The sequence below is a fragment of the Malaclemys terrapin genome, chromosome 12, assembly GCF_027887155.1.
Source record: "Malaclemys terrapin pileata isolate rMalTer1 chromosome 12, rMalTer1.hap1, whole genome shotgun sequence".
Classification (NCBI taxonomy): domain Eukaryota; kingdom Metazoa; phylum Chordata; order Testudines; family Emydidae; genus Malaclemys; species Malaclemys terrapin.
The window spans coordinates 21624552-21650374 of NC_071516.1; the positions used below are offsets into that span (position 1 = coordinate 21624552).

The following is a 25823-nucleotide window of genomic DNA, read 5'->3' on the forward strand; positions in this document are numbered from 1 at the left end:
TCTCAGAGGCCTCTATCCTGCACTTTGCATAGCTAGTCTGCACAGCAGTCCTCCTGCTCCACTTGCCAATTCAGCTGTGGGAAACATGTTCATGGAACAGAATCAGGGAAGCAGCAGAGGAAACTATGAGATCTTCGCCTCCACTTGCATGCAATGCAGGATACAGATACTAGATAAAGGAATTATTAGATTTAAAAATTATTAAGATGTTTAAAAAAAGTGAACGGTACAGAGTTTAAGGATAGAAGTTTCTTGTTACCAGGGAATAACGTACAGATTATCAAGGGGTGAGATGTTCTGTTTAAAATAGGGTGGTGTAAGGAATACATAATCTGCAATATCTCCGATTGGGGGTAAAAGGCTGACGGGTCAAAGTACAGACATTAAGATATGGGGGTATGATGTTCATACAATGGCTATGTTCAGGTGTGGAGTATAATGAGTGGATACGATGATGAGGACGGATTGACCCTCATTTGGTGAGACTTAACGTTCAGTGAGTTTATGGTTCCAGTTCATATGGTCCAACGGACAAAGTCTCTCGGTCCCTTTCTCGTAGTTGAAGCACGATGTTGCTCCAGCTCACGCCTCTTGGTACTGTCGGTGGCCGGTGACGTGTTCGATGTCGTTGTCCCTGGTATTAAACTGGTACTACTCGTGATCCTAGCCAAAAGGTCGAGAAAGTGCTAACAGGCATCCCAAACACAGAGAGATGTGCTAATAAGACTGCCACATGCACATCTGCTTGGAGGTCTTAGACGACGACAGGGTTTCGACAGCATTTTTCATTTGCCAGTTCCAAATTCAACTGTGTGTGAGTCTGTGCATGTGTGACTCCTCCTCCACCCCGAAGACATTCTCTTTTTCCCTGCCCTCCTCCAGAATGTCACAAGGGGCACACTCTGGCATCATCAGGTTTTTACTTAATAAACAAAAGCTTCCCCTTAAGTGTTCCAAGCTTGTTTTAGGGAGAGATGTTCAAAAGCATTGAAAGGAATTAGGAGCACTAGCCCCACTGACTTCCAATAGGACTTGTTCTCCTAAATCTCATGGGTGCTTTGGAAAAATCCTCCCCCCGACCAGGCAATCTCAGGATGCTTCCCTTCGGTTTTACAACAGGGTTTGGTGTTTGGTCGGGTGCTCTCTGCTGCAGCAGAATGAGAGCCAGACACCTTCTCCAACACACGTGACAGGCTCCCATGGGTCTCCCCCCAGTTTGACCTCTGCAACAGGTCCTGCCTTATTTTCTAAAGAGCTAAGATATGAAAACAGTGTGACAAGTGCACTAAGCCTATGTCCTACAGGAAACCCCGCTGTCCCACGTGAGCGCTTTATTGCATCCCCAGGGTCTCCAGTGCAGCTTTATTTGACCTGTAATTAAATCCAGACTTCTGCAAGGAGATGGTTTGTGATGCTCCCTTCGGCTGACGGGCTTCACTGCATCCTGAGTTTGTTACCACACAGTTTGGGGAATGGCAATAGCCACGTATCGGATTGCTCATCTGGAAGGAAGGTTTCCTGGCTCCCTTCAGCAATGTTTTATGGACCAGATGATATGGGCACCAGGATTTCTAATGCCCCAGTTTTAGCCTAAATGAGGTCTTGCTTTGCCACAGAGAGATCCAGTTACATGCTCACATCGATCATCTGTGACCCAAGTTGCTAAAAAAGTTTTCAGCGTGCTTTGAAAAAAATCCCACGTGGCCGCTAGCAATCGCCAGGTAGCTCGTGATCACAGTGCCGCTAGCTAACGGGCGCCGGGAGCCCACAGAGTGGCTTGGAGAGGAGGGGCAAAACACAGCACCTGTTCAATGGCACACAGCAACCCTACGCAAACAGAGAGAAAGAAGAATGCCAATGGAAATTCCATGAGCACATCCAAAGGAAACCGTCGATGTCCAGCACATTAACTGCCAACCTGGAGTTTGGTCAGAATGTACTTGTTCTGCCCTGGGATCTTTAACAACCCCAAGTGGTCAGGACCTCAGGTTTTACATCTCAGCTGAAAGATGGCACCTGTGACAGCAATGCCACACCAGCCTGGCTCTGGGGCTGTGGATCAGAGAGAAGAGGGCTACTTACTCCTAGTTGCGAATTAGCAGTCTCCCCTTCAGGCACTGACCTACCCAGATCCTGCTTAGCATGGACAGACACGACTGTAGCACAAAGTAGCACAGCTCTGAACAAAACCCACATGTGGCCAAAGCAGAGATTTATTTTTTTTTTATTCCATTTTATGTTGTTTGATATAGTTTCTCTCTGGTGTAGAGAAAAGAATCAGCATCTCTCTTATTGACAACTCCAGGAGACCCCAAAGGATACAGCAGCCGCATAAAGGATTTCCCCGGCCTCTATCCCACCAAGTCTCCCTGCCCAGTGGTTCATTTAATTCTGTAAAGCTGTCCTATCGTCCGTTTCACACAGGGCAAGGAATGCACTGCAGCAATCTGCATGAACTGGAATACTTTTGTGGAGTCCCAAGAACCACCTCTCTCCCCCTCAACTGCAAAGCTCATTACTACAATTTTGGAGATTCCATTAGTTCCACGCAGCTTTGAGAACAGCCCATTGGTCACATTTTTTCTATCATATTCAATACTCTGGGTTCCAGTCTGATCTCTGCCACAGACTTGAGGACAAGTCACTCCTCTCTATGTCCATCTCCCACCTGAAAAATACCAAATAGGCTTTTTTATCCACCTTTGGGGAGGGCTAAGTGATATAAGGAAGAATACCACTAAGTACATAGCTTTAGTAATACTCTGTCCTTCGCCCTGATGTTCTCAAAGCACTTCAGAGTTATTCGGTAATTCTGAATGTGGTAACATGCCATTCTGTTGGCACAGATAACAAGTTACTCTTCCCATTCTACAGATGAAGACGCTAAGGCACAAAGCAGTCAAGAGGTCACAAGATGACTGGTGCAGGGATCCAAGACAGTTTAAGGTTAAAAGTATGTAAAAACTAAACCTACTGCAAAAATCCCAACTGAGACATAAGTTACTAAAACCATCAATGCAAAAGAGAAAGAGAGGCAGGCCAGCATTTCAAACCCAGTTCATTCAGGCTACATTTACTACAACGTTCACATATCTGGCAGGCAAGACTGCAAATTTCCATAAGGCAGAGTCAGACAAACATAAACCCTATTTGCCTCTGCCCCCGAAAACTAGGAGTAAAGTGACAGCTACCGACAGCTAATAAGACTTTGATCCCCACAGCACGGGGCCTGCTGCACCACTTCTCAGCCAGCAAGGCTTAGAAATTAAAACTGGCGCTTTACAACTCAATTACCCAGGAGCCAGGGAAGAGGGGGAGAAAGTGATGAGACCAATAGAACAGCCACGCAGTGGGTGGGCACAGGCATGCAGTGGGTGGGCACAGGCATGCAGTGGGTGGGCACAGCAATGGTGCTGGTGGCACATGTAACACAGATCTGTCTCTCCCCTGCTGTTCACCTCTGAAAGGCAACCTGCAGAAGGAAAGCCTGCATCCCTTCTTGGCCTCTCTAGGATATCTAGAGAAGGCCTGAAAGATGGATGGAAGGGAGGTTGTTTTTGAAAGGCTTTTAGAAAATAAGTCTTGTCTAGCCTGTTCTTCCCGCAAGACTCAATGGAGGACAAGAAAAAGTAACCAGATGAGGACACCAAGACAAGCAAGCGGAATCTGACTGAGAGGGGAAATAACTTAATCAGACAGTTTCCTTTTTTTTTTTTTTTTTTTTTTTGGAGGAGACAAGGGTGCTTCTTTGCTCACCCACATTTAAACAAAAACACCTCACTAAGCAGTTAGGATAAAAGGTCTGTTTGGTAAAGACGGAAATACCCCTCCCGCCCCTTCAAATAACGACTGAGAAAGCTCCCAGCTCCCATCGGAGAACTCCAGCAAAACCAGGGGTGACCAAATCAACGACGCCTGACACTTAAGGTAAAAAGACAGGCAGAACCTCCCGCCACCAAAAAAACAAAACACACTTTTTATGGTGAGGCTTCTTTACCCACCACAAAGCAGCACCTTTGTCACCTTGACAAATAGCTGGTAACAGCTTCATGAGCTGCGTGGGATAAGATATGTGTTGCACAAACAGTATCTGTACAGAGAAGGGAGGTGCTTTATATTTCTCACTCTGAAGGAGCCATTGTGATGCAATAGTTGAGCTGTGTTCTGTTTTACAGTGGGGAAGGTTAATGCCGAGACTCACTGTTTAACAGTGCTCTGAAATCCACATTCTTACTCAGATTGTCTCAAAAATTGCTATCCTTCATGGGGATCCAAGTAGCGTTAGTGGCCTAAATCTGGACTTGTTTGAGCAAGGGGCTCCTGAGATACAGACTCCCTAAAAGTCACAAGAACTATACATTTTTGAAATAATGTAATTTTTTGCACACAGCTGGGGCTCAGACTATGACACTGATCCTCCCCAAACTGATATGACCCACTTGGGACTAGTCTCATTACACTTAAAGCAGGAGATCACCCTGTTTGTTTTATAGAAAAATAAAACTATCTGCTCCAAATTCAGTTCAGTCTCAGAACAAACCTCGAATTTTCCAAGGAGTTTCAAGACAAACTCGTTGATTAAAAAAATGGGCTGACAACCATTTTTTTTATGACCAGATCTATTAGGAAGCATCAGGGGCTGGTCTATCAAAGATCATGATCTCCGAGAGGCTGTGGAGGCGTTTGTCTTGAATTGAATGAACAATTTCATAATCACAAGGATCGTGTGTGAAGTCGCTCGTCGAGAAAGCAGCGTTTGGTAATGACTAGAGCCAGCTGAGACATTGTAGCTGAAAAAAATATTTATTGATAAATGGTCTGTTTGCAAAATCTCTCATTTTTGGAAAAGGGAGGCCACCATTTTGCAAATTAAATGGTTTTTTGTTTGAGATGTTTGATCCAGCTCCCATCGGTGGTTCTGATCTTCATCAAGAGCGACAGAGCTCTGGAGCTAACTGAATCGTTAACAGCAAGATTATCACAGCAATGGCTCCTCCCACACAGAAAAGGTTCTTCATCATAGAGCCCAGCTGGCTGAAAATCCTATTCTGCCTGAAAGAAACTGTTTCTTTGTCAGAGATGTTAACTAAACAAAGCCCACACCTGGGCAATTAACACACCAAAACTGCGGGTCAGTTAAGGTTGCTCTTTACGTAATATACCTAACGCAAAACCTACAAAGCAAGGAAATGAAAAGTTTTGGGTACCAGCAATACATCCCCTCTACTCCCCATCCACACATCCACCTCTCCATTAGCACAGTAGCCTTAACTCCGCCCCCATAGGACTCCAGCCTCCCTCCACGAACTTCCCCAAACCTCCTGTTCTGTACGTAGTTTCACAGGACTGTGCTGAAGGTGGCATGTGAGGAAGTCTAGTCTGTCCATGGTGGAGGCATGCAGATGGAATTTGGGGAAGAGCGTGCTGGCAGGCAGCCTCTGTGGTGCATTCTCAGCCTTGGGTCAGCCACAGACGTGCAGAGTTCTCCACTCCAGCCTTTACAACTGGGTTAGCTGTCTCCAATTAATTGGCAATCAAATCCAGACTACATTTAGGCACCTAAGTAAGAGTGTTGAGCACCTTTGAAAGTCAGGCCACTTTTACGTGTATGACTAAATAGGGATTTAGGAGCCTAACTCCAGACACCACGTGTAAGAGTGTTGGCCTGCTAGCTCAGGTTCACATAGCGCCATTCGCTTCAAAATACCTTAAAGCACACTCAGGCCCTGTTCTTGTGACCTACTGAGCATGCACTGCACCCATAAGTATGCTCAATGCCTCACAGGACTGGGCCCTAAAAGAGCACTTCAACCAGGAGGGAAATGCAGCCACCTCTAAGGTGGAACAAAACTAAGAGCGGGTCACAACAATGCAGAGCTCAGGGCAGAACAGGAATAGTGACAAACTTTACTACAAGAGGACCTTGGGGAGGCAAGAATGTAACCCAGCTGGTACTAGGGGAGGACCCCAGAGCTAAGAGTGCTACATTTGTGAATGACCACCAACGGTCAGGACCTTTCTTCAGCCAAAGGTGCAAGGCCCTCTCCAACCTGGAGGTCATGGCCTCAAAGTCAGTTGCTAAGACACCCGGAAAGACAAGCAAGCTACTAAAACTGCCACCCATGGAAAGCCTTACACAGCAGCATGGTGCAAGAGGATGGGACCTGAGCAATAGCACAATACAGCTGTGCTATCTGCACCACTCACATCCACGCTGTTACAAGCCCCCACTTTCCTGCAAGTTATTTGTCTCTTATTAGGGTGCCTAAATTCCATAATTAGGTGCCTAAATGTAAGTGCCCTGCCTCTCAGAGGCCACTGAATGCAATGGGAGCTGCACGTGCTCAGCCACTCTGAAAAAATCAAGCCATTCTTATTTAGGTGCCTAACTTTAGAATCACCCATTAAAAATCCTTTATTTCCCAAGAAGCTGAAGGAAGTTTGTTATCGAACAGCAAATGGTCTAGCTTGGATCCCGATCCTTCAAAGACTTATTGTGCCCCTGCTTAAATTCACACATGAATAGTCTCTTCAAAGTCAATGGCATTACTTCTATGTAGGCGTTTAATCAGGTGCCTATGTCTTTGCAAGACTGGGGCCTCAAAAATCTGAAAAATCCAGGAAACTTGAACGTACATAGTTTGTTCTTGAAACTCTAATATATGGTCATTAGAAGGGGAAGAATTCTCACAGACCGTCAGTCCCACACCGTTTTACCTACTTGCTTAAAGCTAACAAACCTGTCTACTGGACCAAGGCAATAAAATAAAAAATTCATCGGATACACTTACGAAAAAATGTAATAGTGTTAAAGTCAACAGGAGCTGTGCACCTAATTCCCTTGGGCCCCTTTGCAAATTCCAGCCTAAAATTAGGTAAGGATCCCCAGCACGAAGCTATATCGATAAGTCCCTAAATTGTTGTGACTGTGCACTACAGAAACGCTGGCATATTCCACCCCAGAGAAAGTTGCATTTCTGCAGCGAGTCCAGCGATCCCTGGATGTGCAGATTCTGTAAGTCCTTCTGTGATACACCCAGAGGGAAGATGCTATTGAAACAAGATGTCATCCGGCTCTCTTTTACAGTTGCTTCAGCCACCTGAACGATCTCTGCAGCCTCTTGGCATGCACACAACTCAAGAACTCAGCCCTTTTCAGTCAGGAAACTGTCATTTCTATTTCCGCCTAACACTTCCCTTTATAGTCTTCTCTCTGAAGTGGGAAATCACATCCCACCATCAACTCTAACTATTGCAATTAAATCAACCCTCTCCCACCTCTATTACCCAACCTTACCCGCAACATTTATTTGTATTGCAGTAGGAGCCCCTGTCATGGACCTGGACCCCACTGTGCTAGGTGCTGTACAAACCCAGAGCAAAAAAAAAAAAAAAAAAAAAAAAGACAGTCCCTGCCCCAAAGAGCTCACAGTCTAAGTGTGAGATGAAAGACAACATACGGATACAGACAGGTAGGGGGTACGAGGAAATGATGAGCCAATACCGGTCAGCATGACAGGCAGGGGTCTCAGCACACCAGCAGCCCAAAGAGCTTTGTAGGCATCATGGCAAAGGGGAGTTTTGAGGGTGGATTATGAGGGAGCTCTGCAACGTTTACGGGGAGCACCTCCCAAGTGCGTGGGGCAGCACAGGAGAAAGTGCGGAGGTGCCTATTTGCAAGTGTAACTGGAGGCTGGCATCGTGGGCCAAGCACCGCCAAGCGCCAACAGCTCAAAAGTGACTGAGAGACGATAGGTACGTCAGGGATAGGCCGTGAAGGGCCTCGAAAGTGAAGAGAAATAGCTTACGTTGGACGACAGAGAAGGGGAGTCAGGCGATGTACCTATTACCCAACTCCCTTTATCGTGCTAATAAATAGTTACACACTGCCCTCCCTGTTACAGAGGAGACGTGTTGCTTAGATTTCACCTACGCCCCTAATGCTTTTGGCAAGGAGAGGCCGCAGGGCTCCAGCTGTCCCAAGACTCTTCTTTCATAAGGCATTAGCCTAACAAATGGAAATAGGCTCTGCTTGCCCTCCCTTGGTCCTGCAGGAAAAGCAGCTCCACTGACACCTCCCTTGGCAATATTAAATGTTTCAAACCTCTGTGTTTTGGGCATCAAGACAGAATCACAACGTATTGTGAGGCGGAACTGTGATCTAGTGGCTAACGCATGGGACTAGGACAACCCTTGGGTTCTAGTCCTGGGTCTGTCGCAGACTCATTGTACGTTTCGTCATGACGCTCAGTGCACCATCGGAAGGTGCTAATATATATGATGATGAGGCAGTATAAGAATATAAGAAACAGACCAGACCTTGCGTCAGTCACTTCTCCTTTGTGTGTTTCAGTCCCTGTTCCCCCTTGCAAAATAGGGATAATATTTACTCGCCTTACAGTGGGGTTGTTGGACGTAATTAAAAAGGGCCCTGAGCAACTTGGAAAGAAGAGAGGAGTTAAAAGTAGTTTCCAGTTTGACCCCCAACACCTGAGCCCCCTGCTAGTCTTTGTGGGTTTACGTGCACTATTTCCTATGCTTTTCTCATTCTTGTCATTGTGTTAAAGAGCCACATCAAACAACAAGGAAAACTGACTAAGGTCTGAACCAGCAAACAGGTCTGCTTATGGGTCTGCCTACACAGAGCAGCTTGCAGGATCAGGGCCTGACTATGCTGGAAACCCTGAGTCCCATTACCCACAAAGTGTTGTCAAATGCACAAAGGAAACAAATGGAAAAAAAAAAAAAAAGTGTTCTTCTCTCCTGCCTCAAGTACTACATGTAAAAACAGAAGAAGGGTTTAAATTATTGGGTTGCCTTCTGTAAAGCTTAGCTATCCTCTGCTATAGAGGTGCTGTTAGTAATATATCATGGGGGAGGGGGTTTGTCACAGACTCCAACCTTATTCTAACTTTTTGCAGTCACTTACCAAGATGAAAGTCAAATAAAGATCCAGCTTTCTAGAGTGCAATTTAGTGTCTGATTTCTACAGCACCCATCACCAGAGTATCTAAACACTAACACACACCACTCTACTTATGAACCAGGCAATCTGATCACGTAGCAGATGGTTAGCTTGCAGACAGAAATGTCTCAGGGAAGCAGAAACCAGATACCTTATCAATTATCATGCTGTTTCATGAAGGAGACAGGAGAGAGCCACTCTCCTTTAAAATTCAATATTGATGCCCATTTCTTACTGCAAACATTGCAAGGCCAGAGAAACAAAGGATGCACCCCTCACTTTAGACCTAGCTCACAGGCACCATTCTTACTGGAACCAACTTCATACCAGACTATAGCCCCTATTAGCTAATGCACATCAGAGTACTAGCCATATAATGATTACTGGCTATAATTATATTAGTATGTTACAGTTTAGCTAGCAGAGTTTACAAGAGGATTATAACTCATCAATCCACCACCCAGCTGTGACAACATCTGCTTATGTGCCTGCAAGAGAGAAATTGGTCACTCAATAGCTTATTTGACAGACAACCTTTCTTGTTTTGCAGATTCTTATCGAGCTCAAGGAAAATGAAAAGCAGCAGAAGTCACTACACACAATGTTAATTTCTTCACCTGTATTTGGCAGGGAAATCTCTCTCTCCAGCCCTCCATTGCTTCAGATCTGACCTCACTGCAGTGATCAAAATCAGGGCTGGACCTACCAACTCTGTCCACAACTTTAAATACCAGAGTAAACAAAGCAGCCAACTAGTTAATGACTTTAAGATAAAAATTAGGTCTACAGACAGTTAAGAGTTTCCATCTAAGTGGCTAGACTGCTGTCTTCGTAAGCAGGCACTGATAACAAAAGGAGTTTGTATCTACATGTAGTGTGATTCCCAACAACCAACAAATCAAAGATGGTAGGGTGTCTGTGTAGGGGAAATGCAACTTTTCTAAAAGCAGGGCAGAAGGTTAAATAACCCAATTTAGCTCCAAAGACTTCAGCCTTTTTGGATCATTTGCTCTTGCAAGTGAAATACAAAAATCTAAACTTCACTTTACTCCACACACACAAACACACATATATTCGGGTACTCAGACCATGACAACCTAGATACACTACATTACAGCAGCAAGGATGGATTACAAATATTTTTAGTTTTTAAATCCTGAGGAAACAGGAAATCTATTTTTCTCTGGCAGTTCTGCTGAAGTTTTAGGAGGTGGGGTGGGGGAGGGAGAGAACATAAAATGGGCCAAAACAGATGAATTATCAATGATTAAGACAGATCTACTTCTTCCTCTGAGAGAAATGAGTGTTTATAATAAAACGGAACAATAGTAACTCCAGATGGGCAAGAGGCCAGAATCTGAAGCTAGGTAGAAACGTATATGGCAGTTTTAGATCCAGGTTTGGGTAGTACTACCACTTCCATACCAGTAGTGTAACTAGAGAAAAAATGTCAGGCACTTTTGAAAATAAACTGGTTAGGGAAACTTTCACTGCGGCATCTATTTTACAGAGATCCTTGCTTAGCCAAAACACAGCCGGTCAAGGGCCATCCTCACCTCCATGCACCACAAGACTGCCCACCCATAGCCATATTCGGATGTTTTGGGAATCAGAGGCAACAATGGTTAGTTGTTTAAAAAAAGAAAGAAAGAAAGAAAGAAGGAAGAAGAATCCACTTACTCGCTCCTTCTATTTTCTCCGACCCTCTGCTCCAAGTGATCTGTCTGGTTTCTAGCTTCACCTGGAAAGTTTTCCTCTCCGGCCTCTGCGATTTTTTCGAGTAAAACAAAGTCATCACGGTGCCAACTTCCAGACTCCTGCAAAGGTGAACCACCTCCGCTTCGTTCTGGACGCAGGGTCCATTGGAAAAGCCAGACGCCATCGCGCCCCTCCTTCCCCAAACGCGGCGAGATTTCCAAACACAAGGGATCTGCAGCTCACTTGTGGTACTTGGAAGAGTTAAAACACAAACAATCCAAGAAGCAGCTTCAGTTCATGGCTCCCCGGGCAACAATCTCCCCTTCCTACAGGGGGGGAAATGAGTGTTTATGCTGGGGGAGAGCTAGAAGGGCAAAAGCACAACCCGATCGCTTGTTCCCCCAGCTCTCCACTTTTCACTCCCCCCAGGCAGCAGAAAATCGCCTCTCTCACGGTTTGAATCATGCACCATTTTTTTTCTCCTTCCCGAGCGGAGTCCAAAGCGAAAGCAGCCCGACACAAAGCATTCCCGAAGAGCCTGGCTCCTCCAGCTGGATTTGGTTGCAAAGAGCGCGTGCGGGGGAAAGGGGGGGTTACTTAGTGGCCCGATTTGCCTTTTGTTCGGGACCCCCGGTTACAGCCCGTCCCCCCTACGCCGCCACACACACGCACTGGCTTTTCCCTCCCGCAGCTGGCGAATCTCTCTCTGCATCGATCGGAGACGGAGCAGATCTCCCGAGAACTCAGCAAGAAATGGCTGAAAAAAATCCGGCAGCCTGCCTCAGTTTCACCCTCCAGGGCTCTTTTGTGTCAATTTCCCCCCCCAGCCGCAGCGGGGATTATTCCAGCCCCTCCAGCTCCGACACGTGCATTAGGAAAAAGACCCCCCGTCCCTCCTCCAGACAGAGCCGGGGGGGCGGGAATATGGGGCTCCCGGGGGGCAGAGAGCAGATCAATAGCTGGGGGCTCGTGCTCCCATTCCTTCCTGGCCTCGGCTTTTCCGCCCCTTGCTGGTTGCCTCCTGTTTAATGAGCCCCCCCGGGGGAAGTGCCATGCGGCGAGTGAGCTGGCAGAGGTGGTAAAAACTCTTAGCCCGTCCCCTCCCAGCCTGCATATAAAACAAAGCAGGGCAGAGGAGCCAGAGCTCAGCCTCTTAAAGAGACACCAGACTCGTTTCCTCTGGCGTCCTAACCCCCTCCCTCTCGGCACGCAGTTACCTTGCTGCCTGGGGTGTGTGGTCTCTGCTTCGATCAGGCCCACACAGGGCCTCTTCTAGCAGGAAAGACCTGGGTGGGTATCAGTCATCTTCACACACAGCCACATGTGCTGGGGGGAGGAGGGCAACAAGGTGGCATGCAAGCGAGAGGCTGGATGGGAAGCCACCTGTAGGAGTAGGTGAAAGGGGGACAGTGACAGATGGGGCAGCTTTCCTTCTCCCCCAGTCCAAATCGGCTCTGGGAACACGCACACACACGCACACACACACACACACACACACACACACACACCCTTTTCGCCCTTGGCAGTCACACAGCCAGCCAGACAAAGCTGTGCTGCTTAATGCTGGGGCCTCGGGAGGTCTGGCATAGGGATGCTTCCTTCTCTGCTCATGCCAGCCCCATGGCTAGGCTCCCAGGCTGGCCCTGCTCCTCCAGCTGCAGCACAAGGCCGTTTCCTCCTAATAAATCATCTCTCACATACACAGCTCACCTGCCAGGACGGAAGGAAGACAAGAGAGTTTAAAAGGTGGATAATTTAGCTCAGGACATATTGCTGGGTCCCCAGGCAGGGATACCTAATGCTGGCTGCCCCCATGCTATCTGGGGACAGGCAGAGCCCCCCCAAGACACCTGTACCAGCAGCGCTTCCAAGAGCTGGTGCATGAGACTTTCCCTGCCAGGGCTTCTCCCATATATTGTGACATTCACACTGCTCCCCACCTGTGTGTTCTTCCACCCTCTGGGATGATGATGATGATGTCATCATAAAGTAATCCCCCTGGGTTGAACAGGGGACTACTTTTGTGTTAGGCTAGAATCAGTGGTGAGGAAGGACACCCAATTCTGAAGAGACTCTGGGCCGTGGGCACTGAAGTTTCACAGTTGTGGGAGGTAGTATGGGCCAAATGGACAAAGGGTGGGTAGGCAAACAGAGAAAGGAAATGCGGGGACTCACCCAGCAGGTCAGTGGCCGAGCCAGGAATAGAACCAAGAATTCCTGAGTTCCAGTGTAGTGCCCTCGCCACTAACCACACATGGGGCCACAGGAGATCTGGGTTATCATCATCATTTGTATTATGGTAGCACCTAGCAACCCTAAGCCAGTCCAGAGCCCCATTGTGCTAGGAGCTGCACAGACACATGGTATGGCCTGAAAAGGTGCCAAAACAAGACAAAGGGTGGGAGGAAGGCGACGTCATCCCTGTTTGACCAATAGTGAACAGAGATACAGAGAAATTAAGGCCCAGATGCTGAAAGGTATTTAGGTGCCTGACTCCCATTGGTGTCTAGCACACCACTGATGTCAATGGGAGTTAGGTGCCTAAACACCAATGAGCATTGGGCCTCAGTGACTTGGCCCCAGGTATACAGAGTGTCTGTGACAGAGCAGGAATTGAACCCAGCTCTTCTGAATCACAGGTGAGTCCCTTAACCAAGAGCTCATCCTTTCTATCTGTTATGTCCCCTCCACACTGAAAAGTCCCTTACTGTGTCCACTAAACCCAAACCGGACGGAACTTCCTTTGCCGGACTGCTCCATGCCGTAACGTTTCATTCAGAGGAGGAGAGCAGCTTTCCTCTTCATGCCAGGTTTGTGTTAGCATCTGATAGTGCCAGGCCAATTGTGCAGTGCTACATCCTCATTCAGGCCAGTGGCAGGAAACCAAACAAAGAGAGGCTTAGTGTGGGGATAAGCGGTTGCTTTGGAAAGTATTTAAGGGCTGTTTGTCACTTTCATTCTTTGGAAGCCCCCTGATTTCCCTTCTCCTCCCAACCCCAAATCAGCAGGATACAACACAATGACATTAGGGCAGGCTGAGTTTTCATCAGCCATGGTGCGTTTTTTGGTGTGTTTTTTTAAGTGTATATCAAACTTTTTGCTCTGATTAAATTTGCCAACAGTCCCTTATTATGGTACAAACAACACACAACAGCACCTGAGAGGCTGTGGACAATTTTATTGATTCCTAACAGCATTTGCCTATCCAAAACAGGGGAAACTAATAATAAATCACACTTTTTAAACAAAAACAACAAGGAGTCTGGTGGCACCTTAAAGACTAACAGATTTATTTGGGCATAAGCTTTCGTGGGTAAAAACCTCACTTTAACTCACGAAAGCTTATGCCCAAATAAATCTGTTAGTCTTTAAGGTGCCACCAGACTCCTTGTTGTTTTTGTAGATACAGACTAACACGGCTACCCCCTGATACTTTTTAAACACTAATTTGTCTTGCTGGTAAGAATTACTGTGGTCCTGTTTTAAAGGTTGGTCTGTCTTTTGCTCCTTGCACAAGAAAATAATTTGTAGAAACTGTGAGGGCACTGTGGGAGTCCAAATCACCCTATCTACTTAATATACACAAAAGGCCAGGCCTAGCTACATACATGCTGCTGCTCCGACTGCGTTCTAAAACATAGAACACAGTGAGCGCCCACGAGAGGGCTCACAACTATTTAAAAGGATACTACCCAATACATATACACTACAGACACCGGAAAGGAAAGACCATAGAGGTTAAGGGCCTGCCGTCACCCCTACTAAAATGACTAGGAAATGTTGCCATTGGTTGCACTGCAAGTAATATCAAGGCTCTGTATAGGGTGACCAGATGTCCTGATTTTATAGGGACAGTCCCGATATTTGGGGCTTTGTCTTATATAAGCGCCTATTACTCCCCATCCCCGTCCCGATTTTTCACACTTGCTGTCTGATCATCCTAGCTCTGTATGATGTGCCCAACCTGAGAGAGGAATTTGATTCCCATGCCAGGATTAAAACTCCTAGGCTTCCTGGCTCCCAGACCTGTGCTCAGGTCACTAACCCAGGCCTTATGCAGTGTAGAACAGTTTCAACATTCTGCAGCTTGTCTCTCTCCCATGGCTTCTCTATCATAACTAAGGGACCGATCCTGTCCTTCCCCCTTTTGGAGGGTATGGATGGCCCTGGGTAAGACAGAACTGGTGTGGTTCTGTTGGGCAAGAGCAAGCATGCGTTTGTGCAGAAAGTCCCAACTGCCTGTGGTTGTGAAGCACACCTCCACAGAACCAGACTATGAACCACAACTGCTCAGATATGCCAGCACATGCTTGAGCTACCACAGCCCGGTGACTGCAGAGCTGCTGTGCTGCTACTCCATAGCCTAAGGGCAGAGCCTTTTCCCTACCAGCCCACACAGGGAATTCCTTCTTCCAGCAGCTGTACTCCAAGCAGGTGCACAAAAGTCAGCCTGTTGCAGGAGCATTATCCAGAGCATTTTCATACACAAAATTATCCAGTTCCCATGTGCAATCATGTTATTTTCACGTGCAGTTAGTCATATATTATGCACACGCAACTGACAGGTATTCTGCATATGCTGTTATTTTTAAAAATGTTACAAAGTGCACACTGGCAAAGCTGAAAGTTGCTATTTAAAGCCACTTAAAGTCAGAAGTGCCATGAAGTTACCTGCAGTGGTGGGGAGGGGATCAACCCAGGAAATGAGTAAGTCGTCCGGTAAGACAGAGGTTCTTTGTACAGATCTTCAAAATGATCTTAAAACGCATCATTTGGAATTCAGTCCATTCCCTCCGGGCCTGGAGGATGAAATCATGTAAATGTGAAATACCCAAGTAACTGGCCCCAGACGGGCCACAGGCAGGGGTGGTTGGCCCCAGGACTTTCTTCACTCAAAGCATGAGCTGCTAGTGCTCAAATTAAAGGATCAAATTCCCTTAGCTGGCAGCAGTAACAGACCATTAACCTCTTATGTGGACAGTTACGTCCACAACATCAAAACAGAGAAGGTAGATTAAAAACCTCAAACATTCTTTCTGGAAGGTTGCAGCATAATACTAATTCTATTCTTAAATTCCAGAACCTTAACACACAAGAAGCAAAAACCAAGAGAAAGCAGGCTGTTCCCTAATTTAAACGAAAGAATCTACTTCTGGCTTACAGGGTCCAGGTTCTTGTCTGGGCCTCAGGGTCTATCACAAGGGTAGGCAACCTATGGCACGCGTGCCGAAGGCCGCATGCGAGCTGATTTTCAGTGGCACTCACACTGCCCGGGTCCTGGCCATCGGTCCAGGGGGCTCTGCATTTTAATTTAATTTTAAATGAAGCTTCTTAAACATTTTAAAAACGTTATTTACTTTACATACAATAGTTTAGTTTCATATGATAGACTTAGATCACCTGGGGAGCAGTAATGTCAGTCCCACCTCCCACTAGTGTGGTGCAGTGAAACAGAAAAGTGAGAGAGAAAGAGATTCTTCAAAAACAAACTACAGGCTTATTAGGGATAAACAACAAAGTGTGGGATAACAGGGGGGAAAAAAAAACAATAATAAACACGCAGATGTGGTTGCTTCCCTGAATGAGCCTGAAGCTCAGGTCCCCAAATGACCCCTCCCTTGGTAACAGCCTAACATAAAACATAAAAACCCTAAATACTGTACTGCTGTCTGATGACTTCTGGACAGGTTGATAATGGGGAGTGCCTTGCTTGCAGCTTGAGATCATTGGACCCAGGACCTTCAACTGTTGTCCCTGGCCAGGCTCAGTCCAAGGAAGAGTTCCTGGGTTGGCAGTGCTGGAACCCAGACCCACAGATGGAGGATGGATCAGGAACCAGGAGACCACAGGTAAGGTGCAGGTAAGATGATGTTGTTGCCATCTGGATCAGATGAATCTTGGTCCGTTGCCCACGTAAACACTACGGCACTTGGCTGCCTTCTGAATAGACAGCAAGAATGTCCGTTTTGCGCAGTCTATTTGTAACCTCGATGGTGCGAAGATTCTGTGGTGGAGCCAGTTAGAACTGGTCACCCCACAGTCCGTTATTTTTCACATGAAACTGTCCATGAAGATGGGGTACCAATATGAGTCACTGATGTCCTTCAAGGCAAACGCCACTTTGAATGTTCCGACTCCATCTTTGATTTGAATCCCCATAACCTTACATCAACTGCAAACATAGCAAAACATTCAATAAATCATATGAAACCTTACAGAACCTTAGAGTAAGCATAACCAAACATGAATTCGGGGGAAATTCCCCAACCCTAAGGCAGAGAGGCACCAGTCACACCACTTTGCTCTAGGCTGGCTCTTTGCAGACTCACAGCACAGCGCATGCACAATAAAACCCAGACTGCTTACTTCCCTACACAGCCCCCTCCCCTACAAGCAGGACCAGGAAACCCCTTACTCTGAAAGTGATAGCTTATGATTTTAAACATAGTTTTCAATACACCACAAGGACCAGCCATCGGGGCAGGGAGATGCACAGACTCTCACTCTCCTAGTGTTAATTACCCACCCTCATGTCTTTGTTATTTGCTCCAGGGAGACAGATCTAGTCTGTTCTCTGTGTCTGAGCACATTTGGAGTAGGGGATTGCTCACTGGCATTGCACTGGGTACACCCCAGCTGGGATATCAGGTAACAACAACAGCTGTCCAGAGGCAGCTGGCTGTAACTCCTAGGCCACACTTCCACCTTGTATAAATATTGGGGACTGGTGGAGTTGGGACTCCTGGATTCTGTTCACAGCTCTGCCAAGTCACTTAATCTCTGTGTGCTGGACATTCCCCCTCTGCCTCACCAGGGGGTTGGGAGAGATAATGATTGTTTGTAAAGCCTTTGAGATCTCCCAGCTGAAAGATGTTATTACAATACAAACTATTAATGGGCTCATCTGCTCTCTTAGGGCCCAAACCTGTAACTCCTCAAGTAGGCACTGCTTGGAGGAGTCGACTCATTCTGCAATGACATTACTTGCATGAGTGTTACCAGACTGGGCTCTGTATTTCTGTAGTGTTCAGGGGGCAATACCCTGCTTAATAAAAGCAGCTGATAACAGTGACCTGCAAATGGAAACCATTTGTTTTGCTCCCTTCTTATGTATAAAAGAAGCCCAAAGTGTTCTCCAAGGGTTCTTTGCTTGCTCATTTTTTTTACATTGGGTCATTCAATTCATGTGTTGTCTATCCTGGACTCTATGGAGTGTTCGAAAACTGGGAGCATTGTGACATCACAGATATAAAGAAAGTGAAACCTGGTTAATTGAGAGGGAAGGCAGATTTTAATCTAGACTGTTTTTGTGAAGCCATTTGACTCAAATACCTCACATACAGATGGAAGAAAAGATGCCTCTGTTAAAGATTCAGCACCTCCCTCTCTTTGGTTAACAGTGGAGAAAGCGCAAAATAGACACACCTGATGCCCCCAAAAGCCCAGCAGATAGAGCTGGAAAGACCAGACTCAACATTCGTGATATTTCAAAGGTTAAAAAAAAAATAAAGGTTGAATTTCTTTTGGAATAAAAGAAGAGGTTACTTACCAAGAACTGGAGGTTCTTTGAGAAGCGTGGTCCCTATTTGTATTCCAAACACTAGTGCGCATATGTGCCATGCGTTCGGAGCTGGAAGTTTTCAGTAGCGGTGTCTATTGACCTGCACATGGGTCGTGCGTTGCCTTGTGCTCCAGGTGAGGTTACAAGAGGCCAGGCAGGGCAACGCTCCTTCAGTTGCCCTCTTACAGCTGAGCAGCACGGTCTGCAACAGAGGGGGCAGTGGGCAGATACTGGAATACAAGTAGGGACCACACATCTTGAAGAACCTCCAGTTCCAGGTAAGTAATTTCCTCCTCCTCCTCTTCGAGTGATGGTCCCTATATGTATTCCAAACACGGGTGAATATCAAGCAATAGTCAGCTTGGAGGTGGGTGCAAGGATGCAAGAGGTATCGCCATCTGCAGGACGCCATGACCCATGGCCACATCTTCCGCTGCTGCTTGAGCGATGGCATATGTCGCGCCAGGAGATGTCTGCCAGAGAGGCAGAGGTGGTCATGTGCGACCGCATTGAGTGGGCTATAATCCGGCCGGGTGACGGGGTGTTAGACCGCACACAGCACTCTCTGATGCATGTAGAGACCCACTTTGATATGTGCTGTGAAGAGAGGGCTTGGTCCCAAGTCCTCTCTGCAGTGGGCAGGAAAAAGCGTGGAGAGGTGTGAAAGGTGCAGGTTCTGTCAAGGTAGAATGCAAGCGCACGGCCGGACGTCAAGTGAATGCAGGTCCTGTCCACTGGTGTGGCATGGTGTGTGGCTTAGGATGGAAGACCAGGAGGTGAATGGACTGGTTGAGGTGAAACTCCGAGACCACTTTTGGGAGAAACTTAGAGTGAAGGCCTAGGGAGACCTTGTCTTTATGAAAGACCATATACATGGGGTTGACCATCATGGCCATCAATTCAGAAGCAGAAGTGATGGCCAAGAGGAAGATGACCTTCATGGATAGGTGGGAGAGGGAACATATGGCTAGGGGCTTGAGGGGAGGGGGGGCTGGGTTGGTGAGGGCGGAGTTTGAGGTCCCAGTGGGGTGTAGGTTTAAGGACCGGTGAGAAGCTGTTCATCAGCCGCTTCAGAAATCAGGCGGTGGTTGGGTGGGTGAACAGTGAGTGGCCATCCACCGGTGGGAAGGAGGCACCAAGTGGACCTGGACTGACCTGAGGGTGAAGCTGGAGGGAAGTTCTAGGAGATCATCCCCACCTTCCCGGACTGAGCCACCCCTGAGGGGGAGGTGATAACGTTGCGCCCAGGAGGTGAAGTGTTCCCATTTCACTGCGTAGCATGCTCATGTGGAAGTTCGTCTGCTGCATGTATGTTCCGCACTGGTGTCGAAAAAGCGTTGTCTACGTGCGAGCCCCATCCAAACACCAGGTCATCAGTCGAAGCGAGCCTGGGCTGGGATATTGAACTCTGCTCTGATCCTGGTTAAGGAGGTCCAGCAGTGCAGGGAGATGGATTGGGGCGGGCAGAGTGTCTGTAAACCAAAACTGACGGGGCCAGAACGGGGCTATAAGTAGGACCATGGTCAGGTCTTGGTGGATCTTGTGTACGACTTGGGGAAGGAGTGGAATGGGGGAAAAAGGTGTAATGGAGACCGTCCTGCCATGGAAGGAGGAGAGTATCATTCTGGGAATCATGCACCCTTTGCTTCCCGGGAGCAGTAGAGGGAAAACTTGCCATTTTCGCAAGTGGTGAAAAGGTCCCAGCAATGGGGGCCCAGGCACAGCAAATGGAAGGGAGATTGGGGTCATGTAGCTCCCACTCGTGATTGAGGAACCAGGTCCGGCTGAGCACATCCGCCAGAGATCTGCATATCTGGGAGGTACGCCACGTGGAGTGTGACATTGTGGCAGATACACCAGTTCCAGAGGTGGATGAACTCCACATAGAGCGACTAGGACTTGGTGCCCCCTTGCCTGTTTATGCAGGCCACCGCAGTCATATTGTCGCAGAGGATCTGAACCTAGCAAGCATGGAGAAGGGACAGGCCATAGCAGGCCAAGCGGACCACCAGCAGCTTCAGGACATTGATGGCCTCGCACGGAGTCCAAGCCCCTTGGGTTGCATGCCTGTCCAGGTGTGCAACCCAATTGACTAGAGAGGCATCCATGGTGAGGGTGGGGGCTGGGATGGAGGTAGCAAAGGGGGTCGGTCCACCAGGCAAGGGAGGCCTGGACCGGTCGTGGGACAATCAGTGTGGCATCCAGGTGGTCAACGAGGGGTCGGGGGGGTGGGGGGGAGGGATGTCTGCAGACTGATAGGAGCCACAGCTATAGACAGTGCATGTGTAGATGGGCATGCGGCATCACATGGGTGTAGGCTTCCATGTGACTGAGGAGATAGAGACAGCGGTGCACCGTGGCACGTAGGTTGCAGCATAGGGTCGCCATGAGGCCCGTCAAAATGGTCTGCCGGGAGAAAGGCCCAAGCTGCCACAGAATCCAGGTGTGCACCAATGAAGTGCATTGTCTGCATTGGGACAAGCAGAGATTTCTCCTCATTGATACAGATGCCAAGAGCGGTGACGAGAGCGCGGAGAGCACAGATGGCCGAGGTAGCCTCGGTGAGGAATGGTACAACAAGAAGCCAGTCATCCAGGTAAGGGAACACAGAGTGCCCCAGTCACCTCAGTTGAGCTGCCATGATCATGAAAACTTTCATGAAGATCCTTGGGGCCATTGCAATGCCGAAGAGGAGAACTCTGAACTGGCAGTGGTTGTCGCCCACACAAAAGCGAAGAAACTTGCGGTGAGCCGGATGGATGTCGATGTGAAAGTACACATCCTTTATGTCGATAGCTGTGAACCATGCTCCCTGGGCAAGGGAAGGGATGGCCGATGCGAGCGTCACCATATGGAACTTGGCTTTCATGAGGAAGGTGTTGAGTAGGTGGAGATAGAGTACAGAGCCGAGTCCTCCTCCCTCTTTTGGGATAAGAAAGCATGGGAGTAGAAGCCCTTGCTGACAACGAGATCGGGCACTCGTTCAATCATGCCCTTCGCAAGGAGGATGTCCGCCTTGAGTTGTAGGAGGCTGTGATGAGAGGGACTCCCAGTAGGCATCCTTGGGGGTGGGGTGGGGGCAGTGGGAAGGGAAGGCAAGGAATTTGATGGAATAACCGTGCCGTACGACCTCTAGGACTCAACTCCGTGGTGATCTTGCCTCAGTTGTGGGCAAACAAGGCAAGCTGGCCCCCAAAGGTGATGGGTGGGGGAGCTCACAGTTCTTGACACGCATGTCAAAACTGGGCTTTGGGTTGATGCTGCGGTAAAGTGGAAGCGATGGTGGTGACTGATGGTCGTGGATGCTATGACGGAGAGTGCCGTCGCACGGGTTCCTGGTACCAGGGATAGGTGGCCTGGTATGGTGTGTAGGAGAACGGTCAGAAGGGTGGTCACTGCTGTTTCTGCTGGGGCGAAAATTCAGAGAGACCAAAGTGTCGCTCTCGAGTCTTTCAGGGAGTGGAGGGACTTTGCCGAGAACAGCTGGTCCTTTTTGAAGGGGAGGTCCTGGCTAGTGGTCTGGAATTCCCTCAGGAAGCCAGAGACTTGCAGCCAGGACTCCTGTCACATGATGACATCCATGGCAAGGGAGCAGGAGGATGTATCTTTTGCATCTACCACAGCTTGGAGGCCCACCTTGGCCGTCAGGCGACTTTCCTCCACAAGGGCCTGGAAGCGCCACTGTTTGTCCTGCAGCAAGTCCTCTAGCTAGCTTGGCATAGTTATTGAAGTCATACTTCACTAGCAGAGCCTGGCAGCTGGAGATGCAGAACTGCAGGGCCGCGAAGGAGTGAGCCTTATGGCCCAGGAGGTCGAGGCATTTTGCCACTCTACTGGGGGGGGGGGGAGAGGAGGGAAGAGGCATATGAGCATTGCCTCACCTGTTCAGTCGCTGCGTGCACCACCAGTGAAGTAGTTGGGGGCTGCGGGGAGAAAGTCAGCCCCCCTTGGATGGGACAAAGTACCAGCATTCCACCCTCTTAGCCATGGGGGTACAGGAGGCTGGCATATGCCCGACTGCCCGTGCAGGCTAGAGGATAATGTTGTTTATGGGCAGTGCGACACAAGATGGTCCCCTGGGCTGGAGGATGTCCAACGGTTGGTGGTGGTGCTGGACCTCCTCCAAGGGTATACCCAAGTCGATAGCTACCTGCTAGATTTCAGATTCTGAGGAAACCTCCATAGCGGGGGAGCTGTCGGTGCGGGCGTGGTCTCTGTCCCAGGAGGAGCGGTGCATCCGCTGGAGTAGGGGGTTGCGGCACTGGGAGCAGGTGGATACAGTAAGTCCAAATACACAGTTGGTAGGAGAGGTTCAAAGCGCCCAGGAGTCCAGGGGACGTCTCTAGGACCACTGGAGTGTGGAGCCGTGCACAGTGTGGGGAGACTGGTCACGGCAGAGGCACATATCATGGAGGACAGCAGGCAGGCAGCGGTACCAGTGCGTCCTTCTTCCACTTAGTTTTCCCACTTAGGAGGCAGTGCGCTAGGGTCTGCATGTGCCATCTCACCCAACCTGGCATGGCTCGGGGAGGGAATGCTGCGCGTGGCAGCAGTCTGTGACGGGGACTTGCTGCAATGCCCATGACAGCCCTTGGGTTTGTCCTGCACCAGTCGTACCACTGGATCCAGGTGGGAAGTGGTTGGTGGGGCACTCGCTGCTGGTGAAGGATGATGCACCATCGGTTCCGCTGATCCCGGATCGGACTCTGCTCGTGGCCAGAAAGCCTCGTCGACAAGGAACTTCCCGAGGCGTAATAGATGTAATAGGGCCGCGGGGAAAGGACTGGCAGATCTCGCAGTGCGTAGCAAGATGCACCTCCCTGAGGCAGTAAAGGCAGCGGGGTGCTCATTGCTCACTGAGAACGAGCAAGGGCATGATGCACAGTTTTTGAACCCTGGAACGCAGGGCAGGGCGGGCCCCAAGCAGGGCAAGACTAACTACATTATCAACGATCTATATAAAAAGAACACAGAACTATCTAACTATGGACGACGGACAAGCGCGTTCTCGCAGTCAGACTATGAGCACGGAGGAACGAGGACTCCGACTCCAACCATGCAGTGGTAGAGGGAACTGAAGGAGTGTCACTCCGCACAGCATCTTATAACATCGCCTGGAGCAGGAGGCAGCATACGACCCGGGTCGGGTCAACGGATACTGTTACTGATAACTTCCGGCGCATGGTGCGGATGCACACCCATGTTTGGAATACACATAGGCAGGGCCGTCCTTACTCATACACAAAGTACGCAACTGCAAATTTCCTGGTGCCCTGCGCAGCTGCGTGCTGCTCCAGCCCCTGCTCCGGCTCTTCCCCATGACCCCCGCCCCTGCTCTGCCCCCGCCCGCCCCTTCCCTGCCCCAGCCCCACCTCTTCCCGCCCATGCCCAGCCCTGTCCCCACTCTCCTGAGCTCTGCAGGAGGGCTGGGGGTGCTGCACTCACCGGTGGTGGGAGTGCAGCAACCCAGCCCCAGCTACGCCATTGGTGAGTGCTGGAGGGTGGTTCCCTCCGTCCCCCAAGCCCCACCCTACCCCCCACGGAGGCCTGGGGCCCACTCCCTCCCCGTGGAGGCCTGGGGCCCGTTCCTCGCCTGCCCCCCCCCCCGCCCCTGCAAAGGCCTGGGGCCAGCCCTCCTGCTCCCCCTGCAGAGGCCTGGGGCCCCACATCCCACCTCTGTGGGGGGGGGGGAGTTGCATAGGGCCCCAGAATAGCTAGGAACAGCCCTGCACATAGGGACCATTGCTCAGAGAAGCAGCTCACTTTTTGAGTTCTCTCATTTTCCCTGCTTTGCATCCTGCCAGAAAAACCCCAGACAAACAAAAAACCTTCAGAAGAACCACATTTACATCCTCTCAATGCTTCACATGCAACCTTTCCACGGTCTGTCTGTATTTCATTTACCTCCATCATAATCCTGACCATGTTTATATCACAAGGCAGGGCAGTGCTATGAGCCCCATTTTACAGACGGGGGAACTGAGGCACAGAGAGGATAAGTGACTTGCCCAAGGCCACATGGGAAGCCTGTGGCAAAGCCAGGACATGAACTCAGGTCTCCCAAGTCCTAGGCTAGTGCCTTAACCACTGGACAAGGGGATTGGGGTGCAGGAGGGGGCTCTGGGCTGGGGGGTGGAACTGAGCGGTTTGGGGTGTGGGACGGGCTCTGGGCTGAGGCAAGGGATTGGGGTGTGAGAGGGGTTACAGTTTCCAGGGTGGGGCCAGAAATGAGGGAGTCAGGGTGTGGGAGGGGGCTCCAGGCTGGGGGAGGGGGTTGAGGTGCAGGGGGTGTGAGGACTCCAGCTGGGGGTGCAGACTCTAGGGTGGGGCTGGGGATGAAGGGTTTGGGGTGCAGGAGGGTGCTCTGGGCTGGGACTGAGGTGTTCGGAGCGCGGGAGGGGGAACAGGGCTGGGGCAGGATGTTGGGGCGCAGGGGGGGGGGGATGAGGGCTCCAGCTGGGGGTAGGGTGACCAGACAGCAAGTGTGAAAAATCGGGACGGGGTTGGGGGGTAATAGGAGCCCATATTAAAAAAAGCCCCAAATATCAGGACTGTCTCTGTAAAATCGGGACATCTGGTCACCCTAGCTGGGGGTGCGGGCACTGGGGTGGGGCTGGGGCTGAAGGGCTTGGGGTGCAGGAGGGTGCTCCAGGCTGGGATTGAGGGGTCAGAGGACAGGAAGGGGATCAGGGCTGGGACAGAGGGGTGTGGGAGGGGATTCAGGGTGCAGACTCCGGGCGGTGCTTACCTCAGGCAGTTCCCGGAAGCAGCGGCACGTCCCCTCTCCGGCGCCTATGCAGAGGCACAGCCAGGCAGCTCTTCGTGCTGCCCCACAGCTCCCATTGCCGCGATTCCCGGCCAATAGGAGCTGCAGAGCCAGCGCTTGGGGCTGAGGCAGCGTGTAGAGCCCCCAGCTGCCCCTACACATAGGAGCCAGAAAGGGGACATGCTGCTGCTTCCAGGAGCCGCACAGAGCCACAGCAGACAGGAACCCTGTCTAGCCCCACTGTGCCGCCGACCGGACTTTTAACGCCTGGTCAGCGGTGCTGACCGGAGCCACCAGAGTCCCTTTTCGACTGGCGATCCGGTCAAAAACCGGACACCTTGTAACCCAGCCGACGCACCCATATCGCTCACCTGTTAGGGAGCTGCTGCAGCTCCCAAGAGGGGAATAGCTAGTGTTCATTAGCACTGGGCTAGTTGGTAGGAGACAGATATGAGTGTGGAGGCCTCTGATGAAAGGTGAATTCTACTGGGGCCACTGTTATGTGTAGAGAGCTTCAAACCCCCCCAGGCTGGGAGGGGCAGGAATGCCCCCGGCACTATACATGGTGAGTTCTGGGGCGCTGGCAGAACCTCTGTCCTAGGCTCAACTGCAGAGTGAGCACTGCCCTCTAGCTGCGAGGTGCCCTTACTGCAGGTTCTCCAAGGGCATGCTGCTGCTACCCTGTTTCCCCGAAAATAAGACAGTGTCTTATATTAATTTTTGCTCCCAAAGATGCGCTAGGTCTTATTTTCAGGGGATGTCTTATTTTTCAGAAATGAAAAATGCCTTATTATCGGTGGATGCCTTATTATCGGGGAGGTCTTATTATCGGG

At 49.6% G+C, this 25823-nt stretch overlaps 1 protein-coding gene across 4 annotated transcripts in view; it reads right to left on the reverse strand.

Annotated features, from left to right (window-relative positions):
* Positions 1–11742, reverse strand: part of PLCG1 (phospholipase C gamma 1) — a 101371-nt gene extending 89629 nt beyond the window's left edge. For all 4 annotated transcript variants that reach the window (XM_054045965.1, XM_054045963.1, XM_054045964.1 and 1 more), the window contains exon 1: positions 10646–11742. In XM_054045965.1, coding sequence (XP_053901940.1) covers positions 10646–10847 — 202 coding nt within the window. In that variant the 5' untranslated portion in view covers positions 10848–11742. The remainder of the gene's footprint in view (positions 1–10645) is intronic.
* Positions 11743–25823: the final 14081 nt, after the last annotated feature.